We start from the raw sequence: 19,258 nt of genomic DNA on the forward strand, positions 1-19,258 counted from the left end.
CCATCATGGGTTCGGATCCGCAGTACGCGAAGTGGCCCCTCCTGCCTCTCGCCCAGCACGTCTTCACCATCACGAATTCCTACGCTACCCGGCCCGCCCAGCAGGCCGCCGTCAAGAGCTTGCAGGATGGCATCGGCGAGCACAAGATGGCCCCGCTGTACAAGTACCTCGCCCACCCGACCGAGGGCATCCTGAACCTGACCGGCGAGACCACCTCGTCCGCGCCCCCGCCGCAGAAGCCCGTCGGCCGGAAACCGAGCGTGGCCGGCATGGTCGCCACCAAGGGCTCCACCGTCGGAGTCACCCTGCCCTGGGACGAGGAGGTCTACCAGCAGCTCAAGGCCGAGAACGACAAGGAGCTCGACGGGTACCAGAAGGAGGAGGACGAGGCCGTGGAGAAGGCTGGCGACACCGAGATCATGGCTGCGCGAGGGAAGCGTGCCGAATTCTTTGCTCGGATCGGCGACAAGGTAGGCCGCCGCGCTGTTTTTTCTTTCCCCTCCCGGGACTTGGATTGCTGACGTCCTTGCCTATAGGACAAGGCGATAGCAGCCTACGAAGACGTATTCGAAAAGACGGGCATCCTCGGCACCAAGATCGACCTCGTCCTAGCCATAATCCGCATGGGCCTCTTCTACGGCGACAAGGCCCTGGTCAGGAAGCATGTCGCCCGAGCCAAGACCCTCGTCGACAGCGGAGGCGATTGGGACCGCCGAAACCGCCTAAAGGCTTACGAGGGCCTCCATCTTCTGACCGTCCGATCGTACAACCTCGCCGCGCCGCTCCTCCTCGACTCTCTCTCCACATTCACGAGCTACGAACTATGCACATACTCGAATCTGGTCGTCTACTCGGTTCTCGCCGGCTCCGTTTCCCTCAAGCGGGTCGACTTCAAGAGCAAAGTGGTCGATGCGCCCGAGATCAAAGCCATCCTGGGAGCCGACGGTGACGACAAGCTGCTCGCCCTGACCGGCGCGCTTTCCGCGGGGCCGGGTGCGGAGGACGCCGAGATGGGCGATCCTAAGGATGCCGCCGCCGCCGCCGCCGCGCCCACCAAGACCACTACGGCCGTCAATCTGACTACACTAGGCTCCAGTGTAGACCAGCCCGAGGCGGAGATGGCGGTCGACTTTTCCCCCCTCGCCCAGCTGGTCAACAGCTTGTATAACGGTAACTACAAGCTCTTCTTCCAGGCGCTGGCCTTGGTCGAGGAGCAATTCCTAACCCAGGACCGCTACCTGCACGAGCACAAGGGCTGGTTCATCCGCGAGATGCGGCTACGTGCTTACCAGCAGCTGCTGCAGAGCTACCGCGTCGTGGGGCTGGAGAGCATGGCCAACGACTTCGGAGTCACGGTGGACTTCCTCGACCGGTACGTCTTTCTTTTCCCTCGCCCTCTCCTACCTCCCCTGGCCAATTCGTCTTCTCTAGCTCTGCCGAGCTGGCCATCGCGCTGACGCCCTCCCCCGAAGCGACCTCGCCAGGTTCATCGCCGGCGGGCGCATCCCGTGCACCATTGACCGCGTCAGCGGCAAGGGTGTCATCGAGACGAACCGCCCGGACGACAAGAACAAGCAGTACCAGGACGTCGTTAAGCAGGGTGACCAACTCATCACTAAGCTGCAGAAGTACGGCCAGGCCGTGCGGCTCCGCGGCAGCGAGAGGGCGTAGGAGGAGGATTTGAAGTCTAGGGGGCGGAGTAGGTGGGGAGCGGTGGAGGCGACGACGTGCACCGCGGCGAAGTACGCCTAGCGCGCCTAGTACGCCGCGGTGACAATTCATGGCGTTGTCAAGGATGGACAGGCGAACCCTTGTTCGCTTGCAACTAACGAGAAGGGGTAGCCCCCGTTCTTAGAAAAAGCGTTGTAACAACACATCAAGTCCCAAAAAATAGATCCCAGTAGAAACGACTTCTCGTGCTTACTTTGCTCATAAGCTAAAGTCGTCTGGGGGATCTAGGGGTGCAAATTCCCCCCTCGTGAATGCTGACAAGGTAGGAAACGTGGGGGTGGGCTGCCCTCATCGTCTTTCCTAGAGCTTCCAACACTTGAATGGGAGAGCTGCTAGTAGCTACCCGACAGGCTGAATCTTTCAAGTCTTTTTTCTATAGGGGACGAAATCTAAGTCCCCCTCGGTCTCTCCTCCCTTCTTCTCTTCTCTTCTTCGCTCAAGCCTTTTTTGTAATCGCTCTTTTAGTTGTCTCCTCTTCCTCGTTCCAGCAACGGATTTCCCTACACAGATTCTAGGTCTCCAACAGAAAGAAAAGGGGGGGGGGGGGGGGGAGAGGAACACAGGGAAAATGCAACAAGGCTTCGGTGATCCAAAATGGTCTGGACGATCGGAGAAACAGTCGCCCATTCATGCATATGTCCATATTATATCGCCCTATCTTATGGTATTTGCTCTGTATACGTGGTAGGTCGCAAAGGGGTGGCTCTATATCTCTCTCTACCTGTACTTGTCGAAGAATTCGCGGTGGAACTTCTTGATGGAACCGATCCACTCGGTGCCGGGGGCCAGGAAGGTGGTGCGGAAGTGCAGGGTGCCCTCGACCTGGCCGAAGCCGCTGCCAGGGACGACGCAGACGCCGGTGGCTTCGAGCAGCCGTATGCAATAGAACTCGTCGGGGGTGCGGCCCTCGGCGCGGGCTGCCTCGGTGGCGCGTGGCGGCACGTGGATCGTTGGGAAGAGGTACATGCTGCCCTGGGGCTCGCCGCACTCGACGCCCTCCATCTCCTTGAAAGCCTCGTACAGGGCGTAAGCGCGCGAGCGCAGGTTGCCGAATATGGCCGAGTACTCGCGGTCGTAGAGCTCGAACGAGGGCTCGCCGGGCCGCGGCGGGTTGACCATGAGCTCGACGAGGCACTGGCCGATGACGGGGGCGCACAGCGTGATCGAGACAAACTTGTAGATCTGCTCCTCGACCTCGGGGGCGAAACCGAGCAGGTCGAAGTAGCCGCCCCGATGACCGCACTCGCCGACCATGCCCTTCGACACCGAGTGCAGCGACGCGAGCTCGACGGCGTCGAAGCGGCCGGGCTGCTCGCGCTGCAGCGTGAGGAGTATCTGCCGGAAACTGCGGAACTGGCCGACGAAGACGTTTGTCTGGTAGACCTCGTCGGCGAGCACAACGAGCTTCTCCTCGGCGGCGAATTCGAGGACAGCCCGGATGTCGGCCTCGGACAGCGACGCGCCCGTCGGGTTGCCGGGGTTGATGATGACGATAGCGCGAGTATCGATGCCGTCGCTCTTGGCCTTGTTGTAGGACTCCTTGATAGCGGCTAGAGACGTGCCCCACTGGGCCGCCTCGTCGAGGTAGTAGGGGACGCAGGTGGAATTGAGCAGGGACAGTGACGCGGTGTAGAGCGGGTACTGGGGGATGGGCACGAGGACGCCGGTGGTGGGGGAGGCACAGATGATGTGCAGCAAGGTGTTCACGCCGGAAGAAGCACCAGCCGAGAGGTAGATGTGCGCCGGGTCGGCGGGGAAGCCGTCGCGCCCTATCAACGGTTAGCCTCGACGGGTCTCTCCGACACATCCGCGGATTCACGAGGACCATTACTAAAATAAATAAATAAACAAATAGGAAGATCCGTCACGTACTCTCGAGGAACTTAGCTATGCTCTCCTTGATAGCGGGCACGCCGGCGCTGGCGCTGTAGGCTCCGACGCTGCCGCATTGGCTCAGGAGCCACTTGGCTCGCTCGAGGACGTCCTTCTGGTAGGCTAGCGCGTTCAAGAGGACATCCTCGTGCTCGAGCAGCTTCGGGTTCTCGAGCAAGCTCAGGACCTGGCGGAAGAAGGTGATGGGCTTCTGGTCGAGCTGCTGGGGATTCCCAATGTTGGCGCTTATGACCTCGGCGAAGGGCAGGCTCTTGTCGCCGTTGCGGAGACGGGCGCGGTATTCCTCCGACTTGACGGCCAGCTCGCCGCGGACGGCATACTTGGCCTCGACGACGTGGGGATTGATGTTCCCGAGATTCAGCCTCGCCATCGTGGTCTGGGGGTGGAAACTTCGACGAGAGTGGGACAACAACGTTGGAGATGGCGGGGTAGCGGGCCGGCAGGAGGATGACAGCAGCGGGGTAGGTTGAGGGGGTACTTGTCCTGGTCCTGCTGTTCGCGTTAGCGCCGACACCGAGGCTGGTCTTTTTTTGATAGGTATGTGCAGTCGACGCCTGGATGCTATAGGTAGAGAAGGGAGAAGGCGGCCGGTAGTGACTAAGACAACAAGGGTAGTGTTTTCAATTGCGGAGGAGTCTGGGAGAAGGAGAAAAGAGAAAGTATGGGAAGAGAAAAGCAAGTCTTAGTTATCCCTCATTTCCCCCATGCCCACGTCCCTGACCGGGTGAATGTTGACTCGTCCACGCACCAGAAACAGCGCAAGGCCTGGGCCATCGTCCCACTCGCACGACGACGAACCGGCTTGGCCCCGGGGTCCGGCATAAGGATCTCCAAGTCGGGGGGAGGTGTTAGGTAAGCCGTCTCGCTACGGGCCGATATTGTCACGACCTGCCAGCCGGCAAATGGTGACTGACAGTGACAAGGAGGCCATCCCCAGAAATTGTGGGTGGGTATGTCGCACCTAACTTCAGGGGTATTGGGAAAAATGGCCAGGTACTCGTGTGGAGAAATCCCCCCCCCTCACCCTCTACCCTTTTTTTCCCTACAGGTTTTTTTTTTTCCCGTGGGGGATGAGGGTAGGGGGTAAGGCAATCGTCAAAGAAGGGACCTGACAGCAGCAAACGGCGAGAAAGGGACAAGGCACTCTACCTGCAGCAACATGTCCACGAGCCGGATTTCTGCAGGTGTGGTATGCGGTCCTGCTCCAAGGTGTCGAGAGCACGAAGCGTCTCAGCTGAGCCGAGCTCACTCTCTCTACTGCCATCGGAGGCGGGTTTGACGGTGCGTTCGACGGGGGGGCCGGCGACGATGGGTGTGGGCGCGAGGAGAGGAAGCGAGGGGATGAACACGGAGGGAGAGGACGAGGAGAGGAGAGAGCAGAGAGGGAGGAGGGAACGGGAAAGAAACAGAGATATCGGGACAGGGATCCTCTGGGGTCTGGGGACTGCGCACGGCGCGCAATTCAGCAGGGAACTGCCGGGTGGATTGATCAATATATTCCCCCGACGTCCCTATCTCTATCTGTCTGTCTGTCTGTCTCTGCCTCCGTCCCCATGTGTGTGTTGCGTCGGCCAACCTAGAATAACGTAGTCGCACCCAGGAAATAGGAGACCTCGCTCTCACCGCCCACGGCCCGCCGCAATCGGCACGAATTTCCCGAGGAAAAGCTTGGCTTCGCCAATCCCCTAGTAACAAAATAACGCGGCCTTTGAAATGCTTTTCCGTCACGTAGAGAGCCATCTATACATAGCTCTCTACTTCTTCTCTGAATGCTCGTTTACCTAACCTAGCTCCCAGCTCCCTATTGTGTGTGTGTGGGTAGCTCGCATCTTCTTTGTTCACTTCCTTCCTAGTTAGCTAGTCAGTCAATTCAACCTCTTCTTCCCACCTTCTGCTGCTCGCACTGCAGAGCAACCTCAGTTCCTACGTAGCTCTCCCGATCTACGTACCTAATATTTTCTATTATACTGGCAGACTTGCTCTACTAGACCCAACTAAGGTTCCCTGGATGTCACGTGAGTGGGGGCCGCCGCAAGGGACAAAGGCCAAGTGCTGACAACATTACTTAATAGCTTTGCCCTAGTGCGAATTGCGGATGCTCGACGTTCCTAGATACGCCCTGTACCTTACGCGCAGAGGTGGCCATCACACTACAGCGTAATTACAACTACGCCGCGGCCCATATTCGACAATCTGCACCTATACCAACCACCATAGCGGCTAGAAATGAACAATTAGCCACCATGCGATAGATAGCCAGCCTCTTCTGTTGTCCTAGACATACCGTTAGGCTATCATCGACGTTCTGGAGGATTCTAACAATGAACACTTCCTCCCATCTAGTCCCCCCTCCCAATATGTTAGCTACCTCTCTCACTTCCCTTCTATTCGTTTATCGAGCCTAAGTCAGACGGTCTCAGTGATCGTGATCGCGGAAACTCACCACAGATTGTAGATATAGCACCACTATCTTCCCATTTTTTGGGATAAAAAATGCCGGGCTTGAAAAGGGACATGAAGAAGTGTATGCATCACAAGATCTGCCTTCAGGTTGAAGAGTTAGATTCCCGAAGGCTACGGGCTAATACCTATATCAGCCTCGTATATTGATTCACAAAGAGAGGCAGGGCAATATTCAAAGCAACAACTCACCGAACTAGTATATATAGGTAGACATGTCGACATGTAGACATAAGGTCCTCAAGTCCCCGATCTTAATCAGCATAGCGGCAACTACATACCTCTTCTAATCTGCCATCCTCAAGAGTGATAGAGGCGCCAGCCCAGTTTAGAGAAGCACACTTACCCCCGCCGCCCTTTATCTCCGTCTCCATGGACTCTACCAGCTCGGCCCCTCGTACAGCTCGTCCAGTCCCGGGTTCGAATAACGATGTGCTGCCAACGGTACTTGGGGCCGGGAACGCGAATCGTCGTCAAACAGGAGATTCTGGCCCCTCCAGATCTTTCACACACGACCTCCCACGAAATGGCCGAAATCTCTCAGATTCTCACAGTCGGGATCACGAGCTGGAAACGTGCTCGAATCTTGCAGTTCGAACCGCAAGCAGTGCCTGGGTAGCGGGGCTAGCTCGGTCGACAAGTAGCAACTACGCCGAGGTGAGCTCGGTGCCGGAGTTCGGGATCTACCGCGACGAGAGGCCGCTTCCAGGACGCCCAGCGGCCTTTCCTCTGTCCGACGGGGTGACCCGGCCCGACCTGCGCGCGCAGAGCTTTCCAGCCTTCCGGTTCCCCCTGTGGGCGAACGCGGAGCAGCAGAGAAGGTCGCACGAATTTCTCAACCCGCCGTCAACGTTCCAGGCCAACCTGGACGCCGTCTCCCCTGAGTCCCAGGGTCTGTTCCTCCAGTGCAACCCCGACCAGCCGGACGAGGACGCGGGCGAGGACCCCCGGGATCCGTACTGGACCTGGAGCCGAGATCGCCAGCAGTGGTTCCACATCGACAAGGAGCGCGGCGTCGTTGTCTGGTGCCCCGAAGAGTTCGACTGATGGCGGGATGCCTCCGCAAGCAAGCTCTCGAGATCGGGAGAATACCTACAGGTACGATCAACTCTATACGTGGGGATTTTATTTCGCGAGTCTATGCTCCTCCGTCTAATTACCTACTCGATTGCCGGCCTGGAAGGGGTAGTCTGCGAGCGTTAATGTTGTATACGTCGTACGGGAGGGGATGGGGTGGTATCTCAATGTCGGCCATGGCGGCCTTCGTCTCAATAGCGACTAGTTTGTATTCCTGCAAGAACCACTACCTCTAGCTGGTATCCGGTCATTACACATTTTGCACATTGGTCCATATTATTTCCCCTCAACCTGCTTAGGTTCAGCCACACAATCGCTATATGTAACTCGCTTCGGCTTGGTCCACCTTGGTCAGGGCAACTGGATTTGCATAGTGAGTGATTGCCAGTCTTACCTACCTAACCACCTCCTTGGGACTATTGAGCGCTGCCCCCAAGCGTTCCAATATTATCTCAGCCAGGGGCACCATGGAGGTCGTCCGGTTGGTTATGAGGACACAGGATAGACAAACGTCGTGTGGAAGCACTATGTACGAACCCCGTAGGAGACCCCTGAGAATACGGGACCTACTTGTGTTATACGCCTAGCAAGGCAGAAAGGGGAGCGTCAAGTCCCCAGAGCCTGATCGTGGCTCGAGAAAAGAGAGGGACTGTGAAGGCGAAACCACTTCGGCCCACCTCGCTGCGATAATATATATATCCTCCCCTCACCTTCCCCCTCTCACCCCCCCTCCTATTCTGACAGCCTGGGAGGGGAGAAAAGCGGAGGTAATTTTGTTAATTCTTTCTAAAAGAACGCATCCGAGGAGAAGCTGTCGTAGAAGCGGCGTCCACAAGATAAATAAATATTAAGCGACGATGGTATTCGGGCGGCGCCAGACCGCCTCGGCACCGATTACTCGCGGCGCGTCGAGTGACCGGACGGGTCGGCCTCGACCGGGGGGGAGGGCGCGCACACACATGTGATAGGATAAGTGTCGCTGCGCGCTTAACCAAGGGCCTCGCGAGTGGCACGCGGCTGGGACATTTCCGGCCAGGCATCGCCGGACGGGGGTGCGGGCCGCCCGTGCGATTCTCCAGCGCCTGTCTAGACCGCACGCTCCACGACCGCACGGCGATATGCGCACGCTGCCGAATGCTACGCTCTCTCCTCTCTCCTCTCTCATTTTTGCGCAAAGCCCTACGGCCTGCTTGCCTGCTGCGTAGTCGCCGGCTTGCCTTCGCGGCCAGGACCGGGGCGAAAGGTGGGTGTGCGGCTTGGGCGGAGGGAGGCATCCTCGGGCTCGCTGGTGAGGCTGGCAAGCTATCCCCGGCCCCCGGCCATCGCCTGCGCGGCTACGTCGCTCGACAGTACAGCAGTACGGCGCTTCAACTTCAACCACCTATGCGTTTTCACGCCCCTGTTGGCGAAGTCCGTCCCGGACAGAGGACCTCCCCCCCTGTTCCCCCCTTCTAGTCCGAGCTTGCAATGTCGCAATCCACCATCCCGATGCCCAGCAAGCCGAAGGCGAATCAGCAGCAGCCTATTACTCGGTCGAAGCTGTAGCGCCGATGTTAAGTGGCCCGAGGCGCGAGTTTTTAACCGGGATTACTAGGTAAGGATGTATTTATATTTCCCTACTTACTGCACATCTACCTACCGTAAGTGGTCGGTTTTTTTTTCCTCCTTGGCGGGTTAGATACCTCACTTCACAACCTCCCCCTCCCCCTCCCCCTCCCCCCCCTTACCTGCCTACACTGTGTCAGTAATTTATCGTGTACGCATCTGCATTAGGTACCGACCTAACTTACTAGTACCTCTGGATGCCCGTAATTAGGCGGTTCCGTCGCCATCGATAAGCGGCGTTTCCTGGCGCTTCCTTGCATAATCGACCTGCAGACAACGGTGTATCGGACGGAGGGAGGGGTGGGGGGAACGACGAGCAGCAGTCGAGGAGAGGGGTCCAGTTGATTCATCGGAAGCTACCCCAGCGATTCGTCAAGTCCTGGTTTGGAAACTTGCCTTGTTCAACCAGATCTCGATATCTCCGCATTGCAATGAGGCCTGCTCGTCTGGTTCTTCGTCCCTTTGCGGTGCCGCTGGCTCGGCCCAGCTATGGCCGACATGTCAATCCCCGGCTGATCTCTACCGTCAGCTCTCGTGCATCCGCTGCTGCTGCCGCCGCCGTAGCCCAACCGCAAGAGCAGTTACCCGATCATCTGCCTCCTTTTCCCGCCGCCGGGCCGCACCCCATCGCCGTCCCCACGAGGAGTCGCGAATCGTCCCCGGCCGATGCCGCCCGTACTCTCCGTGACGCCGTCTCCGCTCTTCAGCCGAGGAATGACTGGACCAGGGAGGAGATAACGGCGATCTACGACCATCCCCTGATGGACTTGGTGCACCAAGCTGTAGGGCCCTCCTAACCATGCTGCGCACTTACTGACCTACAACGCGCGCCCTGCTCGCAGAAGGTGAGTTGGTAGACTGACAGCACGAGACGTCATAGAGCCTAGTCCATCGCCGCTTTCACAAGCCATCCGAAGTCCAGCTCTGCACGCTCATGAACATCAAGGTCGGCGGCTCCTAGTCCTCCCTACTCATCTCTGCCCCCCAATCCTACCCACACGAGGGATACGCCGACACGACTACTAGCTCCTCGAAGAAACCGTGCGCTAACTCCTTTCCTCACCCCCCACCGTAGACCGGCGGCTGCACCGAGGACTGCGCGTACTGCGCGCAGGCGACGCGATACCAGAAGGGCACGGGCCTGCAGGCGAAGAAGGTCGAGACGGTCGAGACGGTGTTAGCAGCGGCGCGGGCGGCCAAGGAGAACGGCAGCACGCGCTTCTGCATGGGCGCCGCGTGGCGGGACATGCGGGGGCGCCGGACGAGCCTGCGCAACATCGCCGACATGATCCGCGGGGTGCGCGCCCTCGGCATGGAGGCCTGCGTCACGCTCGGCATGATCGACGGCGCCCAGGCCCGCGAGCTCCGTGACGCCGGCCTCACCGCCTACAACCACAACGTCGACACGAGCCGTGAGTTCTACCCCTCCGTGATCTCCACCCGCACCTACGACGAGCGCCTCCAGACCCTCGCCCACGTCCGCGACGCCGGCATCCACGTCTGCTCCGGCGGCATCGTCGGCCTCGGCGAGACCGCGACCGACCGCGTCGGCCTCCTGCACACCGTCTCGACCCTGCCCGCGCATCCCGAGAGCTTCCCCGTCAACGCCCTCGTGCCCATCAAGGGGACCCCTCTCGGCGACCGGGAGCCGATCGACTTCACGAGCAGTAAGTGTGCCCGAGGAGCGGGAGCTGTTACTTTTTCTTTAAGACCACCTCTCTTTTTTTTTTTGGCGAATTGCGCCATGGCGGCCGAACGGCTTCCGCGCCGTTTAATAGCGGGGATCGCAAAGGGGCGCCTTTAATGAGCAGACGTAATTATTTGATTAACTGGCTAATGCATGCACCATCAGTGCTTCGGACGATCGCCACCGCCCGCATCATCATGCCCGCCACCATTGTACGGATCGCGGCCGGCCGGAAGACTATGTCTGAGGAGAAGCAGGCCCTGTGCTTCATGGCCGGCGCCAACGCCATCTTCACCGGCGAGAAGATGCTGACGACGGAGTGCAACGGCTGGGACGAGGACAAGGACATGTTCGACCGCTGGGGGCTGGAGCCCATGAGGAGTTTCGACAAGTCTCCGCCCCCTAACGAGCTGAGCTAGGCGATTTAGCTGGAACTAGCTGGTGTCTTCTTCGATTTGTCGGTGGGAATCCGGCATGGCCCTCTTACTAGAGTATATAGATTCTTAGAGTCGTGGCCTGTCCTGGCTGAGTACATTATGGGTCTTGGTGACTTCGCCGAGACCTTTGCTCTTATCTCGTCTCTCGTCTCTCTCTACGGCCCCATGATTTTGTCGTACCCATGCCTCAATTGCCTTGCACAACCCGTCTACTTGTTCGATTGTGTTGCCAGAATGTACGCAAACCCTTATCCTCTCGCTCCCCGCAGGAACCGTTGGGGCAACAATCGGGCGTACCATGAACCCGGATCGTTGGCAGTGTTCTGCGAGGGCCCGGGGATAGGGGGTGAGCACGGGGATGATGGGCGATACTGCGGGCGCCTCTTGGACGCGGATCATGAGCTGGCCTGGTCGCTGCCGAGCACAAATAGCGCGAAGTTGGCAATGTGTATAATGGATCAACTCCTCCAGGTGCTCCCTTAGCGGCTTAGAACGGCCGCTGACGAGATAATCGTAGACTACCTCTATGCTAGCCAGCGACGTGAAAGGCATGGATGTGGTGTAAATGAGGCTTCTGGCATAGTTTATTAAATATGACCGGACGGTAGAAGAGCATAGCACGACACCTAATGTGAAGCCTGTCAACACTTGTATCGCGGGTTGAAAGAAACATGGCAAGGCGCCTACCTCCTGAGCAGCCAATAGCCTTCCCAAAGCCGAGGACTCGCGCCCATATCCGGTCTTCTAGACCTGACTTACACACCAAACCGCGGCCGTCGTCACCGAACACACCCACCGAATGAGCCTCGTCTACTATGATGTAGCCGTTCCCCGATGGTAGACATCGGTCTACCGCGTCCACGACCTTTTGCAGATGCACGACGTCGCCGTCCATGCTGTACAGCCCCTCGACGCAAACGAAGACATTCGCCTTGCCACTTCTGACATCTTCGCTCCCCTCGCGCCCGGATAGCTGTCCCAGGACGTGCTCGAGATTTTTATTCTCGCTCTGGCGGCCGAGCCGGCCGTCTCCGGCTTCGGCGCCAGCTCCGGGACGAGACCCGGACACGGAATTGTGGGCGAACGGTATTTTCCTGCCGGCTCGGCTCATGCGCATCCCGTCGTGCACGCTCGCGTGGATCAGCTCGTCGTAGACGATCACATCGCCGGGCTGCGGGACGCTGCCGAGGAGCCCGGTGTTGGCGTCGTACGCGGACGTGAAGAGGAGCGCCGTCTCGGAGCGGTGGAAGGCTGCGATTCTGGCCTCGATCTCCTCCGCGAAGGACGAGTTGCCGTCGAGCAGGCGAGAGCCCCCCGAGCCGAGTATCGACGCGCGGGAACCAGCCGCCCGGTCGATGTCCGCGGCGCCCGCTGCTACCCTAGCTTGCAGCCGCGCGAGAAGCTGCTCCTGGATCTCGAGGTTGGTGGACAACGAGAGATAGCCATTCGAAGAGAAATCGACGCAATGCGCTAGCGGTTTTGTCAACCGTCTGAGCTTGCCGTGCGATTCCCGACGGGCCAGCAGAGCCGCCAGAGCGCCGTCTAGCTGTCTGTTGGTTCCTGGCATGGTCAGTGGACCTTTGGTCTTGGACCTCTCGAGGATCTCGGGCGTGCGTGCTACCACAGGCACCTGGTGATGCGATGATATTCTCAACGCGCACACTCTACCTACTTCTCCGTCCCTTGAATAAAAGCAAACAGCGAATAAAAACGTTACGTAATGGCGCCTTCGCGCCGTGTATGTATAAAAGCCATAGGTATGTATGTTGCTCCGTGTCTGCTAAGTTAGCTTACTATGTAGGTCGGTAGTAAGTAGAGGCGGATTATTTGTATTTTTGTTTTTGTCTTCATACTTACGGTTCTGTCCCACTCCGTGTGAGAAAAAGCCGTGTGAGAAAAAGCCTTGAGCATGGATCGATTGCCTACCTAGATAAAGTGAGCCGGAGCCCCGGAACCGCATATAGGTACTGGTGGGGAACCGAGGCGCCTCCTTGCAATCTTTTCCCCAAGGAATCGTCTTCTGTTTACCCGCCGATAGTGCTCAATGAATGATGCCCCGAGTTGGGTCTGTCCCGACAACCACCACAACCTGCCCGCGACTCAACGGCACTCAATATACCGGCAATGGCGCCGGCCCGCCCATTGCTCTGGCGCTCTCTCCGGGTCTTCCAAATCTACGGCGCCAACACTGATGTCGGCAAGACCGTCTTTGCCACGATCTTATCGAGAGCCGCTAAGGGCATACGGCATGGGGAACGATCAGCCTTCCTCAAGCCTGTATCGACAGGCCCTCTGGATGATGCAGACGACCGGTGTGAGTGACCTGCTGGCTTCTTTTATTTTCTCTCTTATCATGAGGTCCCGTCCCGTACAATAATACGATTGTAACCTGACTGACCTATGCATGGATATAGAAGGAGAAATGAAGCAAGGCACAAATCAGAGATGTTGGGTTGCGAGCATTAATGAGGATCTACACGTAGACACGTCGAAAAACATGCCCCGGGGGTCGTTCGCAAGACCTTATTCCAGTATGACACTCCAGTCAGCCCGCACGTCGCGGCGAGGGGCAAGGTAAATTTTACACGTGGTCTTCTGGTCTTGACATCGCTTGTAAATTGACACATAGCTGCCAAGGAGATCCCCCTAGACAGCGAGCTTCTCTCCGCCATATACGACTTTTCGTCGCAGAGGGCGGCTGAAGGGGCTGGGTGGCTCTTCATCGAGACAGCCGGTGGAGTCCACTCCCCGGGGCCTTCGGGCGTCACGCAGGCCGACCTGTACGCGGCCCTGCGGTGTCCGGTCGTGCTTGTTGCCGACTCTAAGCTCGGCGGCATCTCGCTGACCATATCCGCCTTCGAGTCTCTGAAGATCCGTGGATACGACGTCGAAGCTGTTTTGGCGTTCCGCGACGACAAGCACGACAACGCCGAGTTCTTACGGGCCTACTTTGCGAAGCACCACGGCCCGTTAGTCGCGTCATTGCCAAAACCTCCTCCGCTGCTACCGAATGCCAATGGAGACGCGGATGCGGAGCTGATGTCGCGCTACTACCAAGAGACGAGCGGGAACGCGGAAACCCTCCGTGTCCTCGACGAGCTGGACCGCAGTCACCGTGCACGTATCGAGAGGCTCGAGTCGATGCCCGGCGAGGCGCACCGACGGATATGGTACCCCTTTACGCAGCACCAGCTCCTCACGCCGGGCGATATCGTTGCGATTGACGGCGCGCGGGGGGACTTCTTCCAGACCCTGGCGCCTCCGCTACCTCGAACTGGAGATAACGGCGGCACCCAGGTCCAGCCCGTTCTACGGCCTTCATTCGACGGCTCCGCGTCGTGGTGGACTCAGGGGCTCGGCCACGGCAATCCGTCGCTGGCGCTCGCAGCGGCATACGCGGCCGGCCGCTACGGGCACGTCATGTTCGCGGGTGCGGTGCACGAGCCGGCGCTAGCGCTGGCGCGGACGCTCCTTGATAACAGTGGGAACCCGCGATTGACACGAGTCTTCTACTCAGACGACGGCAGCACCGGTGTCGAGGTAGCGGTCAAGATGGCATTGCGCGCCGCGCGGCGCCGGTACGGTTGGTCAGCAAGCGCAGAGGTCGGCGTCATCGGCCTGCGCGGGGGCTATCATGGTGATACTATCGGTGCCATGGACTGTGCCGAGCCGAGCGCTTTCAACGAGACGGTCGAGTGGTATAGCGGTCGAGGCATCTGGCTCGACTATCCTCGTGTCAAGTGCATCCGCGGCTGGTGGGCCATCGAGATGCCAACCGACGCCGGCCGGGAGCTCGGGGAAGACCGGATGTTTGGGACCCTGGATCAGGTGTTCGATCTCGAAAGGCGGGAATTGGAGCGCGATCACGAAGTCTACGAGAGTTATATTGAGAAGAGGCTGTCCCGCCATGTAGGCGAGGGCCGGAAATTCGGTGCCTTGCTCATGGAACCGGTCGTGATTGGAGCTGGAGGTATGGAACTGGTGTAAGTGGCGGGTATAAGTTATTACTTCGCAAGCAGGACCATGACGGTTGACCAGAGTCTAGAGATCCCCTCTTCCAGCGCTCTCTCGTCAAGGTAGTCCGTCGCTCGGCCAAGCTCTTCGATCCCCTTCACAAACCCGAAGCTGCCGACACTGCCGACAACACGTCTTGGACGGGTCTTCCCGTAATATTTGACGAAGTATTCACGGGCCTGTACCGGCTGGGCCGGTTCTCGGCGGCGTCGTTCCTTGGTGCCGGGGCGGAACCGGATATCTCGGTGCACGCGAAGTTGCTGACGGGGGGCTTGGTGCCGCTAAGCGCGACCCTGGCATCTGAAAGCGTGTTCGCGGCCTTCGGAGGCTCCGAAAAGGCTGACGCCCTGCTCCACGGGCATAGCTACACAGCACACCCCGTCGGCTGCCACGTTGCCGTGGAGTCGCTGCGGCAGATGCGGGACATGGAAGCCCGGGGTGAGTGGGACTGGGCGAAGAGGGGCGGTGACCAGACTAGTTCTTTGGGTGGTCTGTCCCTCTCCCCTTCTCCGGGGGAGGAGAGAGTCTGGTCTATCTGGCCGGAGGATCTTCCGGACTGGATCTCGCACCAGACGAGGCTCGTCGCCGGGACCTGGGCCCTCGGCAGCGTTCTCGCTATCCACATGGACGCCCCAGACGGGCTGGGCTACAAGAGCAATGCTGCGCTTAATTTACAGAGAACCTTGCGTGACGGTGGTGATGGGGGCGCGTGGAACGTCCATAGCCGGGTCCTCGGAAACGTATTGTATCTCATGGGGTCCCAGAAGACAACGCAGGAGGATATCGCCGAGATTGCAAATTTGGTCCGACGGGCGTTTTCTCGTCGGTCCGCAAATAGGAAGTCACCCTCACCGAAAGCGAGTTAATGATACCCACGGTGACGGATGGAGAGACGGATTCTCCTTCATATAGGGTAACTATCCGGGGTAACGGACTAGGGAGTGTATATAAGCTTTGTTCATGTACTGTGTGTGTCTACCTACTAATGTAGGTTAGGTGCCTAAGGGAGCCACACCACTCTATACGAGATACGTGCCTAACGCGCTAGACCTATACGACACCGTGAAGCCTTTACAGTAAAGAGAATCTATATGCAGAGGGAGCCGTCGTTAGACGCCTCCTACGGGTAGCTGACGTATCTATACGACCTACTAGATCTGATGCATATACTACTACACTTAGTTGGTGACCTCCACTTACCCCGACAACTGGGAATAGGCGCGTTCTAGTCGGTCATACCAAGACCACTTATGTATGCAGCGTACGTAAAGGGGGCTGTGAGTGCCGCACCACCTCCAACACACGCCCTCAACGTGGGATAGCAACGCAGCTGAGGGACATCACCATTCTCCCGCTGGTAATATTCGTCATCCCCTAGGTACACCTAGATATTTCATAGAAAACCCGTCATCCATCCACCGAGAGGCAACCCCCCTCCCCAACCCATAGAAATGAGCCGAATAAAACCCCGTACGTGAGAACTAGAGTCTAACCGTCAGGTACTCCCAAAAGCAAACCAGGTAGGTATCTCTTGAACAATCAATCTCGTAACAGCGTCCGTTATAACCCCTCTCCCTCGGACCCCCTTTGAAGCCTGGATGATGAGCTGATTCCGCTCGCCCCGTGTGTAGACTCGTGTCGGGATGGCCGAGTTGCGGACGGGCCGCCCTCTCACTCGTTCATCTTGACGTAATTGCTAGGGAATATGCCATGTCTTGAACCGATCATACCGGTCCTGTGAGCCACGGATCGTCAGTGTCTTGGGCACATCTAGCCTACGGGGGGAGACGGCGCCACTTACCACCAGTCATTGTCACTATTCGTCTTCTTCAGCACCGTGATGACCTCACCCTTCTTGAAACCCAAGTCGCCCGGTTGATCAGCGTCGAAGTTGAACAGTGCCACAGCCTCATTTTTCTTCATGAGTGCTTGCTTGCTCGCGAAGTTCGGCTTCGGTGCTGCGGGTCTGTTCGGACCAGTCTTCCTTTCCTCGGGAAAGGCACTTGCAGAGGGCGACGGTCGATCTCGGTATACGTAGTCATCATTGGCGCCCCTGTTTCCTACGGTATTCGACCGGGAAAGGCCAGAGCTGGCAGCCGGTCGGTCGTATACGTCATCCTGCCAGGTGTTTGCCCGCCTCGGCCCGCCAAATTCATCGCGACCATTGGCGGTAGGCTGCTCTCCGTAGGCGCTCCCTCGTTGGCCATTCCACACCACGTCATCATGTCGGTCCTCGTATATAGGGACGTCGTTGTACGTATTATCATCCACGGTGGCTTGGCGCACGCCTGAGAAGACTCGTGAGTTTAAGATCGACATTAGTGGCGCGGCCTGGGGTGGTGGCCGGACCGAGCCCGTGAGCAGCTGTTGTGCTGTCCAGCGCTGGCCGTATAGCTTCTCGTTCGCGTCCCTTCGTTCCACAATTGCCGAGCCCTCCAGAGACACGCCAGCAAATAGGCCTTTCGTCTTGCTGTAGCTGAATATCCCAGCCACGCTCCTGAGAGACGCGGCACCAGCAGCCTCTGCGTTCCGGCCTACTGGCCCTGCTGCTATCGAGACATTTCCGCCGAGTGTGATCGAACCCTGCTGTGAGAACGTCTTGACGGCGTGTGAGTCGTTGAGGATGAATACGAAGTCGGTCAATTCGAAGCCGATTTGGCCGCCGAAGCCGCCACCTGCCGTAATGATGGCGGAGGGCGCAGACCACGAGCCATCGGGTAAGCGAGCGACAACGAGGCCGGAGCCGAAACGCGCGGATCCTAGGAAGCCGGCTTTGATAACAGTGAGGATGGCGAGACCCTAACCACCACCGATTAGCCGAGGCTGTTGTTGCGCGAATATTGATCCAAGACTGGATGTAGGCTAGCTCCTTCTAGACCTGAAGCCAAGAGGGGAAGTTGGAGGAGAGGAGGAGACGAAGGAGGGAAGCGAAGCTACTGACTTTGGCATTTGCGAGAATTGAGGGAGGGATGATCTTATCGGGACCAAACGCTTGGCGCGGATCAATGAAAGAAGTGAGAATCTTGCCACACTTCTTGCACTCCGCTATCAGGAACAGGAGCAGTTAGTAAGGAGGACCAAAAGGCAACCGGCCGGTAGGACGGAATTTGTGCCCACTTGGAGGTTAACAGACTTACACGCCATTGACGACGGGAGAGGGTTGTTGATACCCATCTTGAGAGGTGGTTGCCAAGATCTCTCTCCGCGCAGGGCTGATTTCCGAAGCTTCCGAGCTACAAGTGGAATTGCAAAGAACGAAGCAGGTAGGATGGGCGCCCAAGTTATCGAAGCGATTCACACACAGACAGACACATCCACGGGCGAACTGCGGGGGTCTGGGTTTGCCAAGTAGAGCAGGAACTGATGCGAATGACTGTCGCGGATCTCGGCAAGCTGGACTCGACTCGGCGGGCGTATGCGACGGGGCGTGCGTATATGTGTCGGACAGGCTTTCTGTGTGCAGCCTCTGCTAGTCACGTTCGATAAATACCTGGGCGGGGAGGGGGAGAGAGAGCGGGCGAGAGAACGATCAATAGACAGATAAGTAGCAATCGAGAGAGATGAGCTGGGTGTTGTAGGTGGGAGGAGGTGGGATGGCAGTATTTATGGCCTAACTTGCTTGCCATGGGAAAGATTTCGGCGTCGTCAGCCGGAAGAGCTCTGCCACCACAGCGGGGCACCAAGACGGTGCGTGGTATCCCTATACAAGCCGTGGTAGGCAGGTAACCTACCTCCATCTATCTTAGGTACCTACCTACCTACGTATTGGGCAGGTACCTGCCTGCCTACCTCCTACTGGGGGTTAGAGGTTGGTATCTGCTCCCCTCAAGCTACCTACCGCTCGGCGGAGGACCTGCCTAGGGCAAAGTCGTCTGAAACGAGATTCCGCTGCCATATTAAAGCGTGCGGGCGTCAACATCGCATTAGGTCGCAAAATTGTCCACGCACATAGCATGTCACTTTGCATGCATCGGGTAGGTACCTAAGGTAGCTTGGGTGTCTATAATGTATACGCAGGTATATTGTGGTTGCTATCCAACTGCGTCGAGCGATAATGGTGGCAACCATGTACTAGGTACGCTGCCTGCGGGGAAAAGATTACTGCCCGGTAGGCACATATGTACCCTGTGTACAGGATGCCTCGGTGCCCAGGCTTTCTCGCCCGATGTGGCGTCCATACCTGCGTCGGCTATCAGCCACATTGTGTCATCCCATCCTACCTCGCCTCCTTTCCTCGTCACCTGTTGACACTAGACAGGGGACCGATGGAACTCGTCGCGTTGCCGATACAGCCGACTTCGAACCCCGAAGCCTTCACGAGGAGCCATACCAACACCTTCGGAGCAATTCCAGC

General features: G+C 58.1%; 7 protein-coding genes across 7 annotated transcripts; 4 read left to right on the forward strand and 3 right to left on the reverse strand.

Annotated features, from left to right (window-relative positions):
• Nucleotides 1-5: 5 nt before the first annotated feature.
• GGS23DRAFT_594305 (26S proteasome subunit RPN7-domain-containing protein) lies at nt 6-1,671 on the forward strand (the record flags this gene model as incomplete). Its single annotated transcript, XM_051518141.1, has 3 exons — nt 6-470; nt 537-1,372; nt 1,473-1,671. The coding sequence occupies 3 exons, from the start codon at nt 6-8 to the stop codon at nt 1,669-1,671; spliced, it is 1,500 nt and encodes a 499-aa protein (XP_051374874.1).
• A 777-nt stretch (nt 1,672-2,448) lies between these two features.
• Nucleotides 2,449-3,994, reverse strand: GGS23DRAFT_603531 (PLP-dependent transferase; the record flags this gene model as incomplete). Its single annotated transcript, XM_051519486.1, has 2 exons — nt 2,449-3,500; nt 3,604-3,994. 2 exons carry the CDS (start codon nt 3,992-3,994, stop codon nt 2,449-2,451), a joined length of 1,443 nt encoding a protein of 480 aa, XP_051374875.1.
• Nucleotides 3,995-6,610: 2,616 nt separating this feature from the next.
• Nucleotides 6,611-7,131, forward strand: GGS23DRAFT_594307 (uncharacterized protein; the record flags this gene model as incomplete). Its single annotated transcript, XM_051518142.1, has 2 exons — nt 6,611-6,675; nt 6,729-7,131. 2 exons carry the CDS (start codon nt 6,611-6,613, stop codon nt 7,129-7,131), a joined length of 468 nt encoding a protein of 155 aa, XP_051374876.1.
• Nucleotides 7,132-9,197: 2,066 nt separating this feature from the next.
• GGS23DRAFT_594308 (biotin synthase) lies at nt 9,198-10,872 on the forward strand (the record flags this gene model as incomplete). Its single annotated transcript, XM_051518143.1, has 4 exons — nt 9,198-9,548; nt 9,647-9,712; nt 9,842-10,433; nt 10,619-10,872. The coding sequence occupies 4 exons, from the start codon at nt 9,198-9,200 to the stop codon at nt 10,870-10,872; spliced, it is 1,263 nt and encodes a 420-aa protein (XP_051374877.1).
• Nucleotides 10,764-12,457, reverse strand: GGS23DRAFT_617250 (PLP-dependent transferase; the record flags this gene model as incomplete). Its single annotated transcript, XM_051520851.1, has 2 exons — nt 10,764-11,516; nt 11,578-12,457. 2 exons carry the CDS (start codon nt 12,455-12,457, stop codon nt 10,957-10,959), a joined length of 1,440 nt encoding a protein of 479 aa, XP_051374878.1. The 3' UTR covers nt 10,764-10,956.
• A 312-nt stretch (nt 12,458-12,769) lies between these two features.
• On the forward strand, nt 12,770-15,979 carry GGS23DRAFT_555818 (uncharacterized protein). The gene is made up of 4 exons (XM_051515619.1): nt 12,770-13,202; nt 13,374-13,464; nt 13,528-14,873; nt 14,936-15,979. Exons 1-4 carry the CDS (start codon nt 13,015-13,017, stop codon nt 15,768-15,770), a joined length of 2,460 nt encoding a protein of 819 aa, XP_051374879.1. The 5' UTR covers nt 12,770-13,014; the 3' UTR covers nt 15,771-15,979.
• On the reverse strand, nt 15,980-18,777 carry GGS23DRAFT_555821 (DUF500-domain-containing protein). The gene is made up of 4 exons (XM_051515620.1): nt 18,042-18,777; nt 17,846-17,949; nt 16,706-17,703; nt 15,980-16,639 (listed from the first exon to the last, which is right to left on the reverse strand). Exons 1-4 carry the CDS (start codon nt 18,076-18,078, stop codon nt 16,576-16,578), a joined length of 1,203 nt encoding a protein of 400 aa, XP_051374880.1. The 5' UTR covers nt 18,079-18,777; the 3' UTR covers nt 15,980-16,575.
• Between the last annotated feature and the right edge of the window lie 481 nt (nt 18,778-19,258).

Source organism: Durotheca rogersii (assembly GCF_024521655.1).
Source record: "Durotheca rogersii strain YMJ 92031201 chromosome Unknown GGS23scaffold_4, whole genome shotgun sequence".
In the NCBI taxonomy this organism is placed as follows: Eukaryota; Fungi; Ascomycota; class Sordariomycetes; order Xylariales; family Xylariaceae; genus Durotheca; species Durotheca rogersii.